Here is a 13144-nt window from a genome sequence, read left to right as displayed (position 1 = left end):
TTGAGTTTTTTTGTTGTTGTTGTTTGTGTGTTCTTTGGTTTTGGTTTTTGTTTTTTGCTGTTGTTTAGGCTTTATTTCTTAAAGAAGTGACTCATCCTGTCAAGAAATTACATGGCAATTTGTTAATATCAAAATACAACTCCATACAGCTGCTAAATGAAAGAGTAGAACAGACATTTATTTTTGTTGGCATTTTAGCACGGCACTGCTAATGACAAGTATTTCATCTCCTTTAGAGAAAGATATGGAACGCTGCAGAGACCATTCTGTTCCATTTTTCTGCTCTCCATCTTAGCATCAGCAAGCCAGAACACCAAACTGACTGACTCATCCTTCACAGGTAGAATGTACACATCTCACATTCATTACTGTAACCAGGAAGCCGCAGAGTAGCCATAGAGATCTGGGCAAACAGGATTATGGTGTCCTTAGCTCTCCCCCTCTCACCCGGTCTAATCCCCTCTCAATACCATCTAATGTTTCTAACTCACGGAAGAGACAACAGAATATTAATTAGCTGCTTAGGGAGTACCTTTAAGAAAACTGAAGATCATAGGATCATAAAACCATAGAATCACAAAGGTTGGAAAAGACCCACAGGGTCATCCAGTCCAACCATTCACCCATCACCAATGGTTCTCACTAAACCGTGTCCCTCAACACAATGTCCAAATGTTCCTTGAACCGTTCAAACATTCCTTGAACGATGATTGTATGTGATGATTATATGTGTATGCTCTAGAAAAATAAGAGTCCTGATGATTTCCTGTCATTTAGGAGGACAGAGAAGAGGAAGAAAAGACTTAACTGTTTGCCTCTGTGCTGACCAAACCAGCTAGGGGCCCGAACTACACACAGCCCAAGCAGTACCTACAGGATGAGCCGAATGAAAGCAGTTCCTCAAGCACAATGCAGTAAGGCTTTAAATGGAATGATGCCCCCAGCCCAATGATCAAACATGACAACTCCTTACCATACCACAGTCCTGACTGCACACAGTGCAATGTCTAGGAGACTTCTGTCAAGATGTTATCTTCAACAGTCAGCGTTACTGGGCCAGAATGTGATAGATTTGGAAACCAAGAATGAACAAAGGACTTTTAGGATAGTTGAACTATTGGTTCTTTATGTTAACACTTCTTGGACCACAGACACTGAAGTGTAACTGAAGTCCACTGATAACAGAACTGCAACACAGTGCTTGTAAAGCAGGCACACCATTTGTAAGAAGCTACTTTTGAAGCTCTTCTGTCAGACAGGTTTCTTTTTTCCTCATTCAGATCTATAGGAAGGTAGAAACCTATAAATAACACATGCTATATCACTGTTCTTCAGTATTCTGAACATGTGCCAGAGTCAAGGTCTCTATTACTTTGTCAAGACATCAGAAAGGCTTAAGCGATCTTCATAAGTTTGGAGGGTGAGGAACGTGCAGAATAAGCTGCTTTCTCTGAATATGCTATTCTCCCAGTTCAGGGCTGCTTACTTCCTAAAATTAATCCAGCTCACCTCTAAGCAGGCATTCTTGGTCCAAAAGGGCTGCTCTTAAAAAGATTCCAATGGGGTAATATGAAAAGAAAAGAAAAGCAATTAGCATAATACGACCGACCCAAGAATTCACTGTTGATTTTCTGAGATTAAGCTTTTCTGCCTGAAAAAGAGGCATCTGATTGGGACTAAGACAGATGCATACTTCCCTTTCTGTACACAGTAAGAAGGTGCATCTGTGGACAGAGCTGACCAAATGATACTTCAGCTTCAATTACTGAGACATGTTTCTATCCACACTAAGATATACATGTAGCCAGTGATATAAAGGAGAAGGAATTCCTTTAGCAACTGAAGGAGGCTAATCAACATAGCAGTACTAACCTATGCTTTATAGTCCTCATTCATTCAGTAGGTAATCATAAACACCACATGAGCTTCTGCAGTCCAGGCACTTCAGAGCATTTTTTTCCTTACTGCTTATTTTATTTTCCTTAAGTGTGACACAGTCCAGGGCAAGATGGACAGGAAAAGGAAGCAATATATGTTTTCTTTTTCTTTGGAAGAAGTACACTATGTAAGATCAGAGATCACGTGGTTGAATAAGGGACAACGATGCAGCTGAAGGAAGAAGCTAGAAATATGATACAAAGAGGGCACTGCAATGGGAAGCCCTCTGAAAGACAAACAAATGAAGATAAGAATTCCAAGTTTTATTACTACAGCTGCAGTTTCAGGAATGCAGAGAACAGCAGGCCTACGTGTACATGTAAAATGAGGAAGAAGAGGAAATACCACCTAAAAACCATTTCACTCAGGTAAAAGAGAGGGAAGAATGATTTCTTGCTGAGCCCCATTTTAATGACCCCCTCTAGCTTCTCCTACCTTACAGCGCATCTATTAAGCCACAGAATAAGAGACAGCAATCATAAAAAGCTCAGCATAATGCTGAAAGAAACACAGCAATAGTACTACTGTGACTTTTATTTTTAAACTAGGACCTGGACCATCTATGCAAAGCAATTGTATTTGTACTGACTTCTATGGTAATAAAGAGAAAAAGAAAAGATTTTTATACCCTAAAAGAAAAGAGACTGCTGCCCTTCACGAACCCATTAAAAATACAGGCTTTAAGCTTCTTTTTTTGTGCTTAAGTTTGTTTTCCTGAATGATCAAAGCAATAACCTGTAAATAGCCAAGTTAGAGTACAAAAAGAAGACACCATATTATCACTGTAAGCATTAAACGCATCTACAGTGATGGAGGAATACCGATATTAAATTGGGAAATGAAAGAAAATTAAGACAGTCCCCTCCTCTTCCTGAAGAGGAAAAAGTTATAGATGTGCCACTATGAAGGTAACGTCTCATTTATTTCCATGGAAACTACAACAGATACAAAGAGCACAATAACACTATTTGAAAGAGCAAAATTCTCAGCTACAAAACACTACTTTTAAAACAGTCACTGCATTAGCTATGCATTTTTGCCAGCCATGAAGAAAAGCCTGCATGCTGTGCTTCTAAAAATAATCTGCACCAGCAGAGCTGACCCACTACGTCACAGCTGCTATCACAGCATCGTTGCTAGGAAAACGTTGCTCACACAGTCCATCTTTCATTGGCCTGGAAGTCAGAAGGCACCAAATCCAGACTACGTGGTAGATGCAGTAGGACAGTACAGCCAATACAGGCAATGTACACTCCAGTTTTGAAACTGCTCTGGAGCCTGGCATTCCCATGTTGCAAGAGAAAGGTTCTCTTCTCTGGCCTGACTCTGGAAGTTTAAGCCTTCAGTTCAGTCACCATCAGGATCAGATGATGTCAGAGTTCACGGTTTGTCCAGGTTCCAGGAAATCCATAAGGATCACCTCTTTCCAATCCTAGAAGACAGTGCACACATCACTATACCCACTGAGTGCCCTCTTGAACTCTTTCCACTGATGGGGAATTCACATGCCGCTATTCCATGGACTGCCATTTGACTCCATCTCATAGAGGCAACACCACATCTTGTCACCAGTAATGATGTCAAAGGGTGCCATTTTTTCCTGCATGGAGGAATTCAATGACACACCTTTGTTTCATATGCACTTCTACGTCAGACACCATTCTGTTAGGCTGTCCTGCTGCTATCTGTCACACAGCAACAGAACAGAACACTGATGGGAAGGTTCAGCCTCTACTGCCATACCACCAACATCTGCCTCTGGTATCGTGGGCCAACATCATAAATAGGAGGCATCACTTTCAGAGCAGCCCTCATACAACACTCTTGTGCCATTAACATGCAAAAATGTAAGAGTGACAAAACCAGAAGATTTAAGTGCCAAACAAACGCTGTGGATTTGTTTTTGAGTGAGTTTGTTGGCTTTTTTTTAGGTCAAGCTACTTCAAAACCTAATTCGTTATAATAAAGGAATCAGTAGTTTCTCACCTATTTCATCAAGCAGATTACTGTTAGCTTGCAGAGAAAGACTGCTATCAAGGTTCAAAGCATGGAATTAAATATTTCAGCGCTACCAGTGTCATTCACATTAGATATTCTCTTTTCATTCCTTTCAAAATACACTCTCATCTACACACAAGTCTTCCAGTCAGATACAAATTTCCCAAGATAAAGAATGGAACACCGGCTTCCAGCTATTTTTAAGTGCCTGGCTCTTCTTCACCGAGACATTTATGTGACTATCAAACACCCAAATACAAAAGGAAATCCTTTTAACAAATCAACACCAGGCACTGGACCATCTCTGGTACAGGAAATGGATTATCAACAGCTCTTCAGTAATCTGGGAGTCAACTATTTAGTGAGTGCACCGTGGTATCTACTGACCTCAGCTGAGACTGTGGACCCATTGTAAGACCCATCTAAAATAAAAAGTCAATCCTTGCCCTACAGAGTATACAGTTTAAATAGCAACTCAGACAAAGGACATACTATCAGTCATATCTGCAGATGGGAAACAGAGGCACAAAGGGCTGTGGATGACTTGGCGCAAGGTTATAACAGACATCTGTGGGAAAGCCAGGAACTGAGCCCGGAAGCACCGACTCCTAGCCCAGTATTTTCAGATAGAGACAATTTTTCCTCATCCTCCTCCTCTCTAATTAGTTATCCAGCAGCCAGACACATTAATACAAGAGATGGTCTGCTATCCTTTTATATTTATAATCTCCGTTACATTTTTATCTAGCTTAACATAGCATAAAGAAGGCGTACAAAGAAGTAATTAAAACGGTACAAGCAATTGTAGATGTAAAACCAGAATCTGTTCTTTCAGAAAGTGTGAGAGGCAACAGAAGCGTGTGTACATGTTTTAGAGAGACTTCTCTAATCATTTCCTAATCGTGTCTGCCAAATACAAATGAGCACCTGTCCCTGCAGTCAGCATACCAAATCCCTCTGCGTGGCACCCTGCTTCTCCCTATTTTCCTAAGAAAACACATGCAGAAACGCAATTCAAACTACACACACAACAGTAAACTACTCTTAAAAAGGAATAAGCAGATTCTGTACAAATACAGTCCTCAAAAATCAAGCATTGCCAGATAATGACTTGCTAACCTATCAGCACGAATACCAGGCATGAAACTAACTGCATTAGCAGCTGCATGTTTCTACAACAGTGGACTTTTTCTAAGAGGTACACTTTAAAATCTGATCTATCATCACAACATGGGCCTCTTCTAAGTGCCTTATTGGTAAATCTCTGCTGGTCAGGTATATTTCTCAGTACTGTTTCGTTCTGCTAACTCTTGCTCAGAGGAGATTTTAAACACATGTTCCATTCAACATCTGCTGTTATGCTTGGTCAAAACCCCAACTGGACCCCATGTTTATTTTCAATCCTTTGTTAAAGCTGCAGATCTACGAATAGCATAACTGCAATCCCAGTGTTTTCTTCTGACATAAACAAAGACTTACCAAGGTATCGTTGACCAGTGAGCACCATGCCTACAGCTGCAACACTCACTTCAGCTCCCTGTGGGTCCATGAGTCGTGCCCAAAAGTCCAGCTGTGTAGGCTGCCAGCATGGCCTCTTTTCCTTCAGAGCTCTTGAGCACAGAGGAAAACTCATTGCCAACACTACCCATCAAATCTGACAGATGAACAGGTCACGCTTCCCCAAGCCCTAACAGAAGAGAAGGCAGCCCATCCTATCTGCTGCCCAAATCTGTGTGCCTAGTTCAGACACAGCCCCTAGGAAAAGACAATCTGGATCTCCCTCTTCTCCTTCTTGGCCTTACAGCTGCTTCAGCAGCTCCCAGGCTAGTCTTTAAACTCTTACTGTTAAAACCTTAAGCCTTACTGTTTAAACCTGGGGTACACCTGCATGAGAATGGAAGCGTGGGGTTACAACTCAATGCCAGACAGCCATGTATTCATTAGCAGAAGCCTGTGGAATAAGATTTTGTTTGAGGGCTTCTTTTCTCCTCTATAAGAATATATCTCAAACAGCTGAGATGTTACTGGTTAAGGAAAAGTTTTAGGAATACACAGTGCAAGAATTTGTTAAAGAAATGAGAAAGCCCCATCAGCACCCTAAGTGAGAATTTCTTAAGAGCCTGTAATGTTCCTTTACACTCTTGTTTCAAGGAACCATAACCATTTGTGGTGAAGTCTCTGTTTTTAAGATGAAAATGAAGAAAAAAAATGGAAAAAGCTCTATGACTGCTGCAATTTCTGCACTGTAGGATTTCTCTATAACATTTCTCACTGACAGTATATGTGACTCAGATTACACCATCGGTACTCATTCAGCATAAGCATCAACACCATCAGGCTTGGCCAACTTTTGAGCTATTCATACTTATGGGAAGGAAAAAGTGTTTTAATCTCTCACTCATCTATTTTGCCTAAACTTGGTTCAGGCAACAGATGAAAAACAAGAGAACAACAAACCATTTTCAACAGTGCTAAGATTTCAGACCATCTAGGCAGCTCCATTCTAGGTTCTGTGGAGAAGACCTCCCTAACTTTGTTAACTATCCAGACCATAAACAAACTAGCAGGACAACTTATAACTTCTTTTTCCCCTTGAATTTGTATTGCCCAAGACATACATGTCTACCAACTTAAACTTATCCTCTGGTACCGCAACCAGAACATTCTCCAGCACCTACCGACTTATTGCCGCAGCTAGGTTTAAGCCTCCAGCAACAAGCATGCCCTCGTAAAACTGCCATAAGGAACTTATGATAATACCTGTTTGACATACTTTGTGGAAGTGACAAGATGATAAGAGCAGAAATTTGAAAGCAAGCATCTTCAAATGTTCACGCACTCCTTTTAAGAAAGCAGACGTGTTCACACAGCCCCTCACAGCAGACCGCAACAGCTTGCTCCTGATGACCAGACCCAAGCAGATCTCACAGCATGCTGCAGTTCTTAAAACTCTGCCGAACTGTCAACCTAGCTGAAAGCTCTCACTTAAAAAGGCACCAAATAATTATCCACGCCAAATAGAAAGCTACAGCATGAGCTCAACCACCGCTTGCTCTCCCAGGCAGGGTGGCTGCTCAGAACAGCAGAGCTGGGCACTCAGCTAAGGCAACTTCCATCAGGCACAGCACTGTGCTGCCTTTGTCCAACTGGCAGCCAGGAAAAGGTGCAGAGGGCTTTCTGCATCAAGACAGAAGGGAACACAAAGAGGTTAAGAACTCACAACAAGGAATTGCAGTTGTTTAGTGGTGAGAGATTATACAGGTTACAGAAAGAAACAGGGTTATTGCAGAGGGAGGAATATGAGGTGCAAGACACATTAACCCTCACCACCCCCAGCTTTATTAGATTTGAGGCACAAGGAATCATTTGTTTGTTTATTGCCATGTGTCACCACATACACCCAGAGAATGCAATATAGGTAAAACTCTGAAACAACAGGGCTGGCAGTTTCATAGCCATTGATACAGTTCAGGAAATCACACTGCAGTACATGCTGAATTAACCTTTTCTCTAAACCATGGCATCCTCTGAAAGGGCGTTTTTGAGTTTAGTATTACTTCAGGGTATAAGCAGAATGTTTATGACTTGACAGCCTTCATCCACATTCACTTCATTTAACCTAACAGCAACTTTCATTTATTAGTTCCCCTTCAGCAAAATTAGTTCAGGAAATCTGACTCTGCCACTCATCTAGAAACAGATTTTCCTCCCCAGCTCCCAGAGAAGAACTGTATTTGAAACCATCTTTATGCTATAGTTCACAAAACAAATACAACGTTCACTTCAGCACTGTCCATTAAACTGGCATTTTGTCTTCCAAACTTTGCTTTTTTAAACACTTTAATATAGAAAAAGGAATTACTGTTCCTTTCTCCCCATTATTGTTTCTCAGAGTAGGCTCATTCTTAGAAGTACTGCCCTCCTCATTAAAAGAAGACAAAGTGGACAGAAGATGAGAGATCGTCTTTCCCTGTCTCCCAAAGGAAAGAAGACACAAGAATGCCTCTGTTACTCTAAACAGCTTTGAAGCTCCAGAAACAAAGATGTATTCAGACTTACTGTAAAACACTGACGTCTACCACTAACATACACAGAGTATCAATTAATTGCAGGAGGCATCCACATGGTCACAATTTTACTGGCACATGGCACAGAACAGCTAATGAATTGAAGCAACATTCCATACGTTATCACTTTCTACACTGTACAACATCTGGAAATGTAAGTGTTCCACAATATCCTGTTGAGCAACATTAGAAAAGAATATTCCATATTCCATTTTATTATTTTTCTAGTGAGGCTTTGAGAAACTGCAGTGTGTACTCACTCACATATGCAGTACATTGCTACACCAGAATTCTTCTCCAAAAAGGCACCTCTGAAAATACGCATGACCATACAAAAACAAGTTATATGGATATTTTTGCTTTATTTTGAGCTGAAGAGCTTCTGAAAATGCAAGATGTCATAGCAAACTCCCTACGGTTATGGAGAAGACCAGATGACTGTTTTTGACTCTACTGGAGTTTCTTTACAGAACTTTAAGGCTTAGCTTCAGAAACAGAAATACATCACCTCCTCCCTCTTTCCAACATAAACACACAGATCAAAACTCATTAGCAGGAAGCAGCATGACACTCATTATTGTTATATTCTAGAGAAAAGAACCTAATGAGATTATCCAGCAGCTAAAACAATACAATGTAATGGAGGAACACCTGTGCTTGAAATTCTCATGCAGACTTAAGGGGTGTATCGAAGGCGTTTTAGAGATCCCAATCACAATGCTTATTTGTCTCCAGAAGTATATATAATATATAAGCTTTTCCACATTTGCTAAGTAAACAAAAACATTCAGATGTACTTCAAGATAAAGAAAGACTAGCCTTGCCAAATGCATATTTAAACCCTCTCCTTGAAACTCCATGGGACATTTCAGTAAACTTTGCAAGAAGGAAAAAGCATGAATCGTTCAGAAATTTCACTTCCATCACAGGAACTCAGGATAGGCAACATCCCCAAGCGGACAGCAAGACTCTTCAGAGAAGCCAATCTGCCTTGCTGTTAGACATAACAGAGCAAGGTCAGTAGTCTCATAAACGGATATTTCCTGGTAAGGGCTCTAGAAAGGATAACCATAAATTAGGCCACTGCAGTCTCAATCATAAGGCACAACAAAGTTCACAGCTTGCATGGATCCCATGAGGAGACCAGAGCACAGACTTAATATTTGCCAATCACAGCACACAGATTCTTCTAAATACTTCAAAAAATACTCTGAAGAAGAGAAGAACTGACAGGGCGAGGACTGAAAGGACAAACGAACTTACCAGACCACAGCAATTCAAAGATCTCCTCTTTTTCAAAGTAAAAGCCTAGCTTCTTAGAAGCCAAAGGCACAACTTTCATCATCTTCAACACGAACTTAACTTCCCTCACATTTTTAATACTCATCATATCTACTTCGCAGGATGCTTACAGATAACCAAAAAGGGCAAGAGCCAACGTAAGATCTCCAGTATGAAAGTATTATCCCTAACTTGTTGATATTTACACAGCAATAAACCATCACTGATAAGAGAACTGATGCTAGACACCTACAACTGTCCAAAATAATTTGTTCTGCCACATTTACTACCTGACTGACCTTATTCCGAAACAAAGGCAAATAACTTTTTGAAACTGCGAGGAAAAGGACCGCAACAAAATATACCACACTCCCTCCTACTTACCCTAACAGGAGGGCTCCGCGCTTGCACCCTTTGCTGTTGTCCAGCCTGAGAGCTCTGCAGGTCCTTGGATCCGCAATTAGCGACAGTGGTGATGGGGACCCTTAAAGTATTTGCACCCCCCGTCCCACCAGCAGTGCCGGGCTTCCGCGGCCGCTGCTTGATGCCATCCAGTAGTCTAACAAGCAAAATGTTGCTTGGAAGTTCATCAACACCGCAGTCCACTAAAGTCCTGCACTCCGGGCAGCGAAGCTCATTCCGAGAGCTCACGATACCCAGCAGGCAGCGTTTGCAGAACGTGTGCTGGCAAGGCAAGACTTTCGCCGAGGCATCGAGGCGCTCCAAGCACACAGGGCACTCCAACAGATCCAGCAGAGCTGATTCATCCATTTTCTTCGCGGCGCTTAACCAAAAAGCAGAATCTTCGCAGAATGTGTGTGTTTCGAGGGCTCCAGGGCTATCATGTTACATCCATTCCTCTTCTGGCTGCGCTCTGAAATTTTTTGAGGGAGAAAGGCATTAAGAAGCTTGAAAAAGAGTCAATGGGTCCATTTTCCCTAAAGACATTCCTACAATGAGCCAAACACCGCACCTTTATACTGTAATTCAATACCGCGTTTTCAATATAGGAAATAAACCGCAGAATAGCACTGAATAACAGCCACAGCTTACATTTAGGCGCCCGATTAGTACAAATACTACAACAAACAGTAACAGCCGGGGGTTTGAATTCGAACTCTCGGAAATCGCCCGGACCTCCGGACGTTTACGTGCCACTCGCGTTTTCCAGACGACGACAGCGAATCGTCCCTCTGCTGCGCACACCTCGGCGCAGCGGCGCGGGGCGCGGAACCCCACGGGCCGCCGCATCCCTTCCCCGCGGAGCGACGGCAGCGCCCCGCACAGCCGGGCCCCGAGCGCACCGAGGGCTCCCCGCTCCGCCAGGCGACCCGCAGCGGGCAGCGGCCGCGCAACCACAGCACGTACGCGGCTGGAAACAGGGAGAGGGGCGGACAGAACCCCCGGCAGCCCGAGCCGCCGGCAGGAAGCGGCCGCGCGCTGCCCAGCGGGAGAGAGGCGCGGCGCCCGGGGCGGCCGCCAGCGCTGCGAACTTGAGAGCCCTCGCGAGCCGCCGGCCCGCCCAACTCCGCGCCGTCCCCGCACCTACCTGCGGCGGGCCGCACCTCCATGTTGGCTCGCCGCTTCTTTCCCTCCACCCAGTTCGGCGCCCCTCCCTGCCCGTTCCCCACTTCAGCCTCGGCCGGGCCCGAGCGGGGGCGGCCCCTGGGGCAGGAGCCGTCACGCCGCCTCAGCCGCGGCGGGAAGACGTAGCGCAACGCCGCGCCGCGCCGCGCCGCCTTCCCTCCGGCCTCTCACCGTGCGTCGCCGGCCCCGCTTTGTTCCCGCGAGGAGCCGCCGCCGCCGACCCCGCCAGTGCCTCTCCCGCCGCGGCAGCGCCAAGGCTGCCGGCCCCTCCCGCCCGCCGCGCTGGGCTGACGCGGGGGGCGGCTCCGCCCCGCCCGACACCGCCCCGCCGAGGGGGCCGCGGCGGCGAGGCGGCTCCGGCCCGGCCCAGCACAGCCCGGAGCGGCGTGGGGCCGCCTCCCCCCAGCGGCTGCGCCTCCCTCGCGGGTGGGCCGCCCCGTTACGGCCGCCCCTTCCTCCCACCGCCCCCTCGCCAGGTGCCGAGGGGCTGGAGCAGCCTTGGGGATGGGGCGACGTGGGGAGCGGGCGGGAGAGGCTTCGCGTTCAGGCCCTCAGCTGAGAGGGTCACGAGAACGACCTGGCCCCGCGGAACGTGCCCGCCTGCTGGTAGAGGGCGTCACTCGGCGACCCGCCAGAGAAGGGTGGGAGTTGTCCTGGAGAGGCGGTTCTCCTGCCACACCTGCGCCCAGGATATGAGCGCTTGCTCTTTAGGTAGCCCTTGTGAAACGCTTCGCTTCACTGTTAGCACAAAGAAAGCCTAAAGTACATACAGCTGAGTAGTAAAACAGCAAGAAGGTATTGGAAAGAGCCGGGTGCAGCAGTGTCCACGGTGGTGACCAGTAAAACCCTGTGTTTGTCCCCTTAAGCGTTTCTTCTGCTGCACCTCAGAAAGGAAATTATCAGGAAGCTTCCCTGCACGCAGCTCTGAGCTGGTCAGGTTCACCACACGCACCTGTTGTTGCTTCCACTGAATTCTATGCGCAGATGAAGGCCTTTATTCGCAGGTTGTGCAGTGCGTGTAAGCTGGCTGAGTTGGGGGGACCACCTGTGGTGCTTCTGGGTTGTTTCCTGTGGAAATCGCATTCTGTGATTGTTAGGAGCTTTTTTTTTTTCTTAGTAAAACAGCAAAAGTTATAAATATGTATAGCTTCTTAAGAAATAAGGCCTCCTCCCTCGTGTTCTGGAGTTTAGGGAAACTGATACAGATGGGGCTCTGGTCTGTGTCTGTGCTTTGCAGGGAGCACTGTAACGTAAATAGAAGGGTATGAACAGCTGATACTTTGGAGTCTTGCCACCGTCTCGCAGCATTCCTCCATCATTCACAGCCACTACGGGAAGAATTATCAGTTTAAAATGCTGACGAAACGCATCTCACAAGAAGATGCCACTTTCTGCCATGGTGTTCCCAAAAGACCTCATCAAGGCTGCATGGTAACAGTTTTCTGCTCGCCTTTCCAGAATAGTGTAGTTGTAAGCAACCCAGTTATTGTTGTCTGAGCTCAGTTTGCTGCCTAAGGAATGTAATGTGTCTGTTAAAACAATGAAAGTATTTAGATTGCAGGTGGAATGGGAATGAAGATGAAAGTTCAGGGGAGTGGGATAAAAAGATTAGCTCTTTATCAAGGTTGGTCTTTGGTAATGTTTCATGTAAAGTCTGTAAAATATTAAATGTGTTTGAGTATACTGGCCAGAGCAATAAACACTCTGAAGAGTGTCAGATGAACATGTTACTTCCTGAGCAGCAGCAGTAGTTAATTTTCAAACAAATGCAATCTGTGTGAAAAACAGTGGGTATGCATGCTGGTGTACGGCACTGCCCTCTTATGGATGAAGTGTTAGACTCTACCTGGCCAGAACAGGCCAACGGAATTCCCACTGCAGTTAAGCGTTTATTCATTCTTGCTGGCAGCCACAAGCAGGGAACTGCTTTGTACACCTGCTCGTATTTCACAGGGAAACAACCCCCCTCCTCATTCCTGAGGCCGTTCTGTTTCCATGTACAGTTCGTTACTTAGCAAACGTTGTGCAAGATGCTGGTTGATTCAAAGAAGAGGTTGTGTAGTGTGGAGAACAATTGCAGTTTGAGTTTAGAGGTCCTCCCATTACTCAAATAGCTAGATTTCTACAATTAGATTTTCTATTTTTCTTCCATATTTGTAAAAACTTATTTTACTCATTTGTTGTGTGCTCTGGAAGTTGGTTTTCAGGTACAAACTTCTTTTCCTCTCCATTATCTGCTGTTTCTTCTTTTCATCTGGAAGCCAATGATTAAA

The 13144-nt window shown here is 44.8% G+C and overlaps 1 protein-coding gene across 2 annotated transcripts in view; it reads right to left on the bottom strand.

The window, feature by feature from the left end:
* SH3RF1 (SH3 domain containing ring finger 1) overlaps positions 1 to 11133 on the bottom strand; it is a 74781-nt gene extending 63648 nt beyond the window's left edge. The window contains exons 1-2 of one of the 2 annotated variants that reach the window (XM_015285373.4): positions 10834 to 11133; positions 9669 to 10158 (exon numbers count right to left, since the gene is read on the bottom strand). In XM_015285373.4, the coding sequence (XP_015140859.1) occupies positions 9669 to 10055 (387 nt within the window). In that variant the 5' untranslated portion in view covers positions 10056 to 10158; positions 10834 to 11133. The remainder of the gene's footprint in view (positions 1 to 9668; positions 10159 to 10833) is intronic. The other variant, XM_015285372.4, reaches the window with a different exon arrangement.
* Positions 11134 to 13144: the final 2011 nt, after the last annotated feature.

This window comes from Gallus gallus, chromosome 4 (genome assembly GCF_016699485.2).
Source record: "Gallus gallus isolate bGalGal1 chromosome 4, bGalGal1.mat.broiler.GRCg7b, whole genome shotgun sequence".
Lineage (NCBI taxonomy): Eukaryota > Metazoa > Chordata > Aves > Galliformes > Phasianidae > Gallus > Gallus gallus.
The sequence above is the reverse complement of the archived record's forward strand: the minus strand, read 5'-3'. Positions and strand labels throughout refer to the sequence as shown.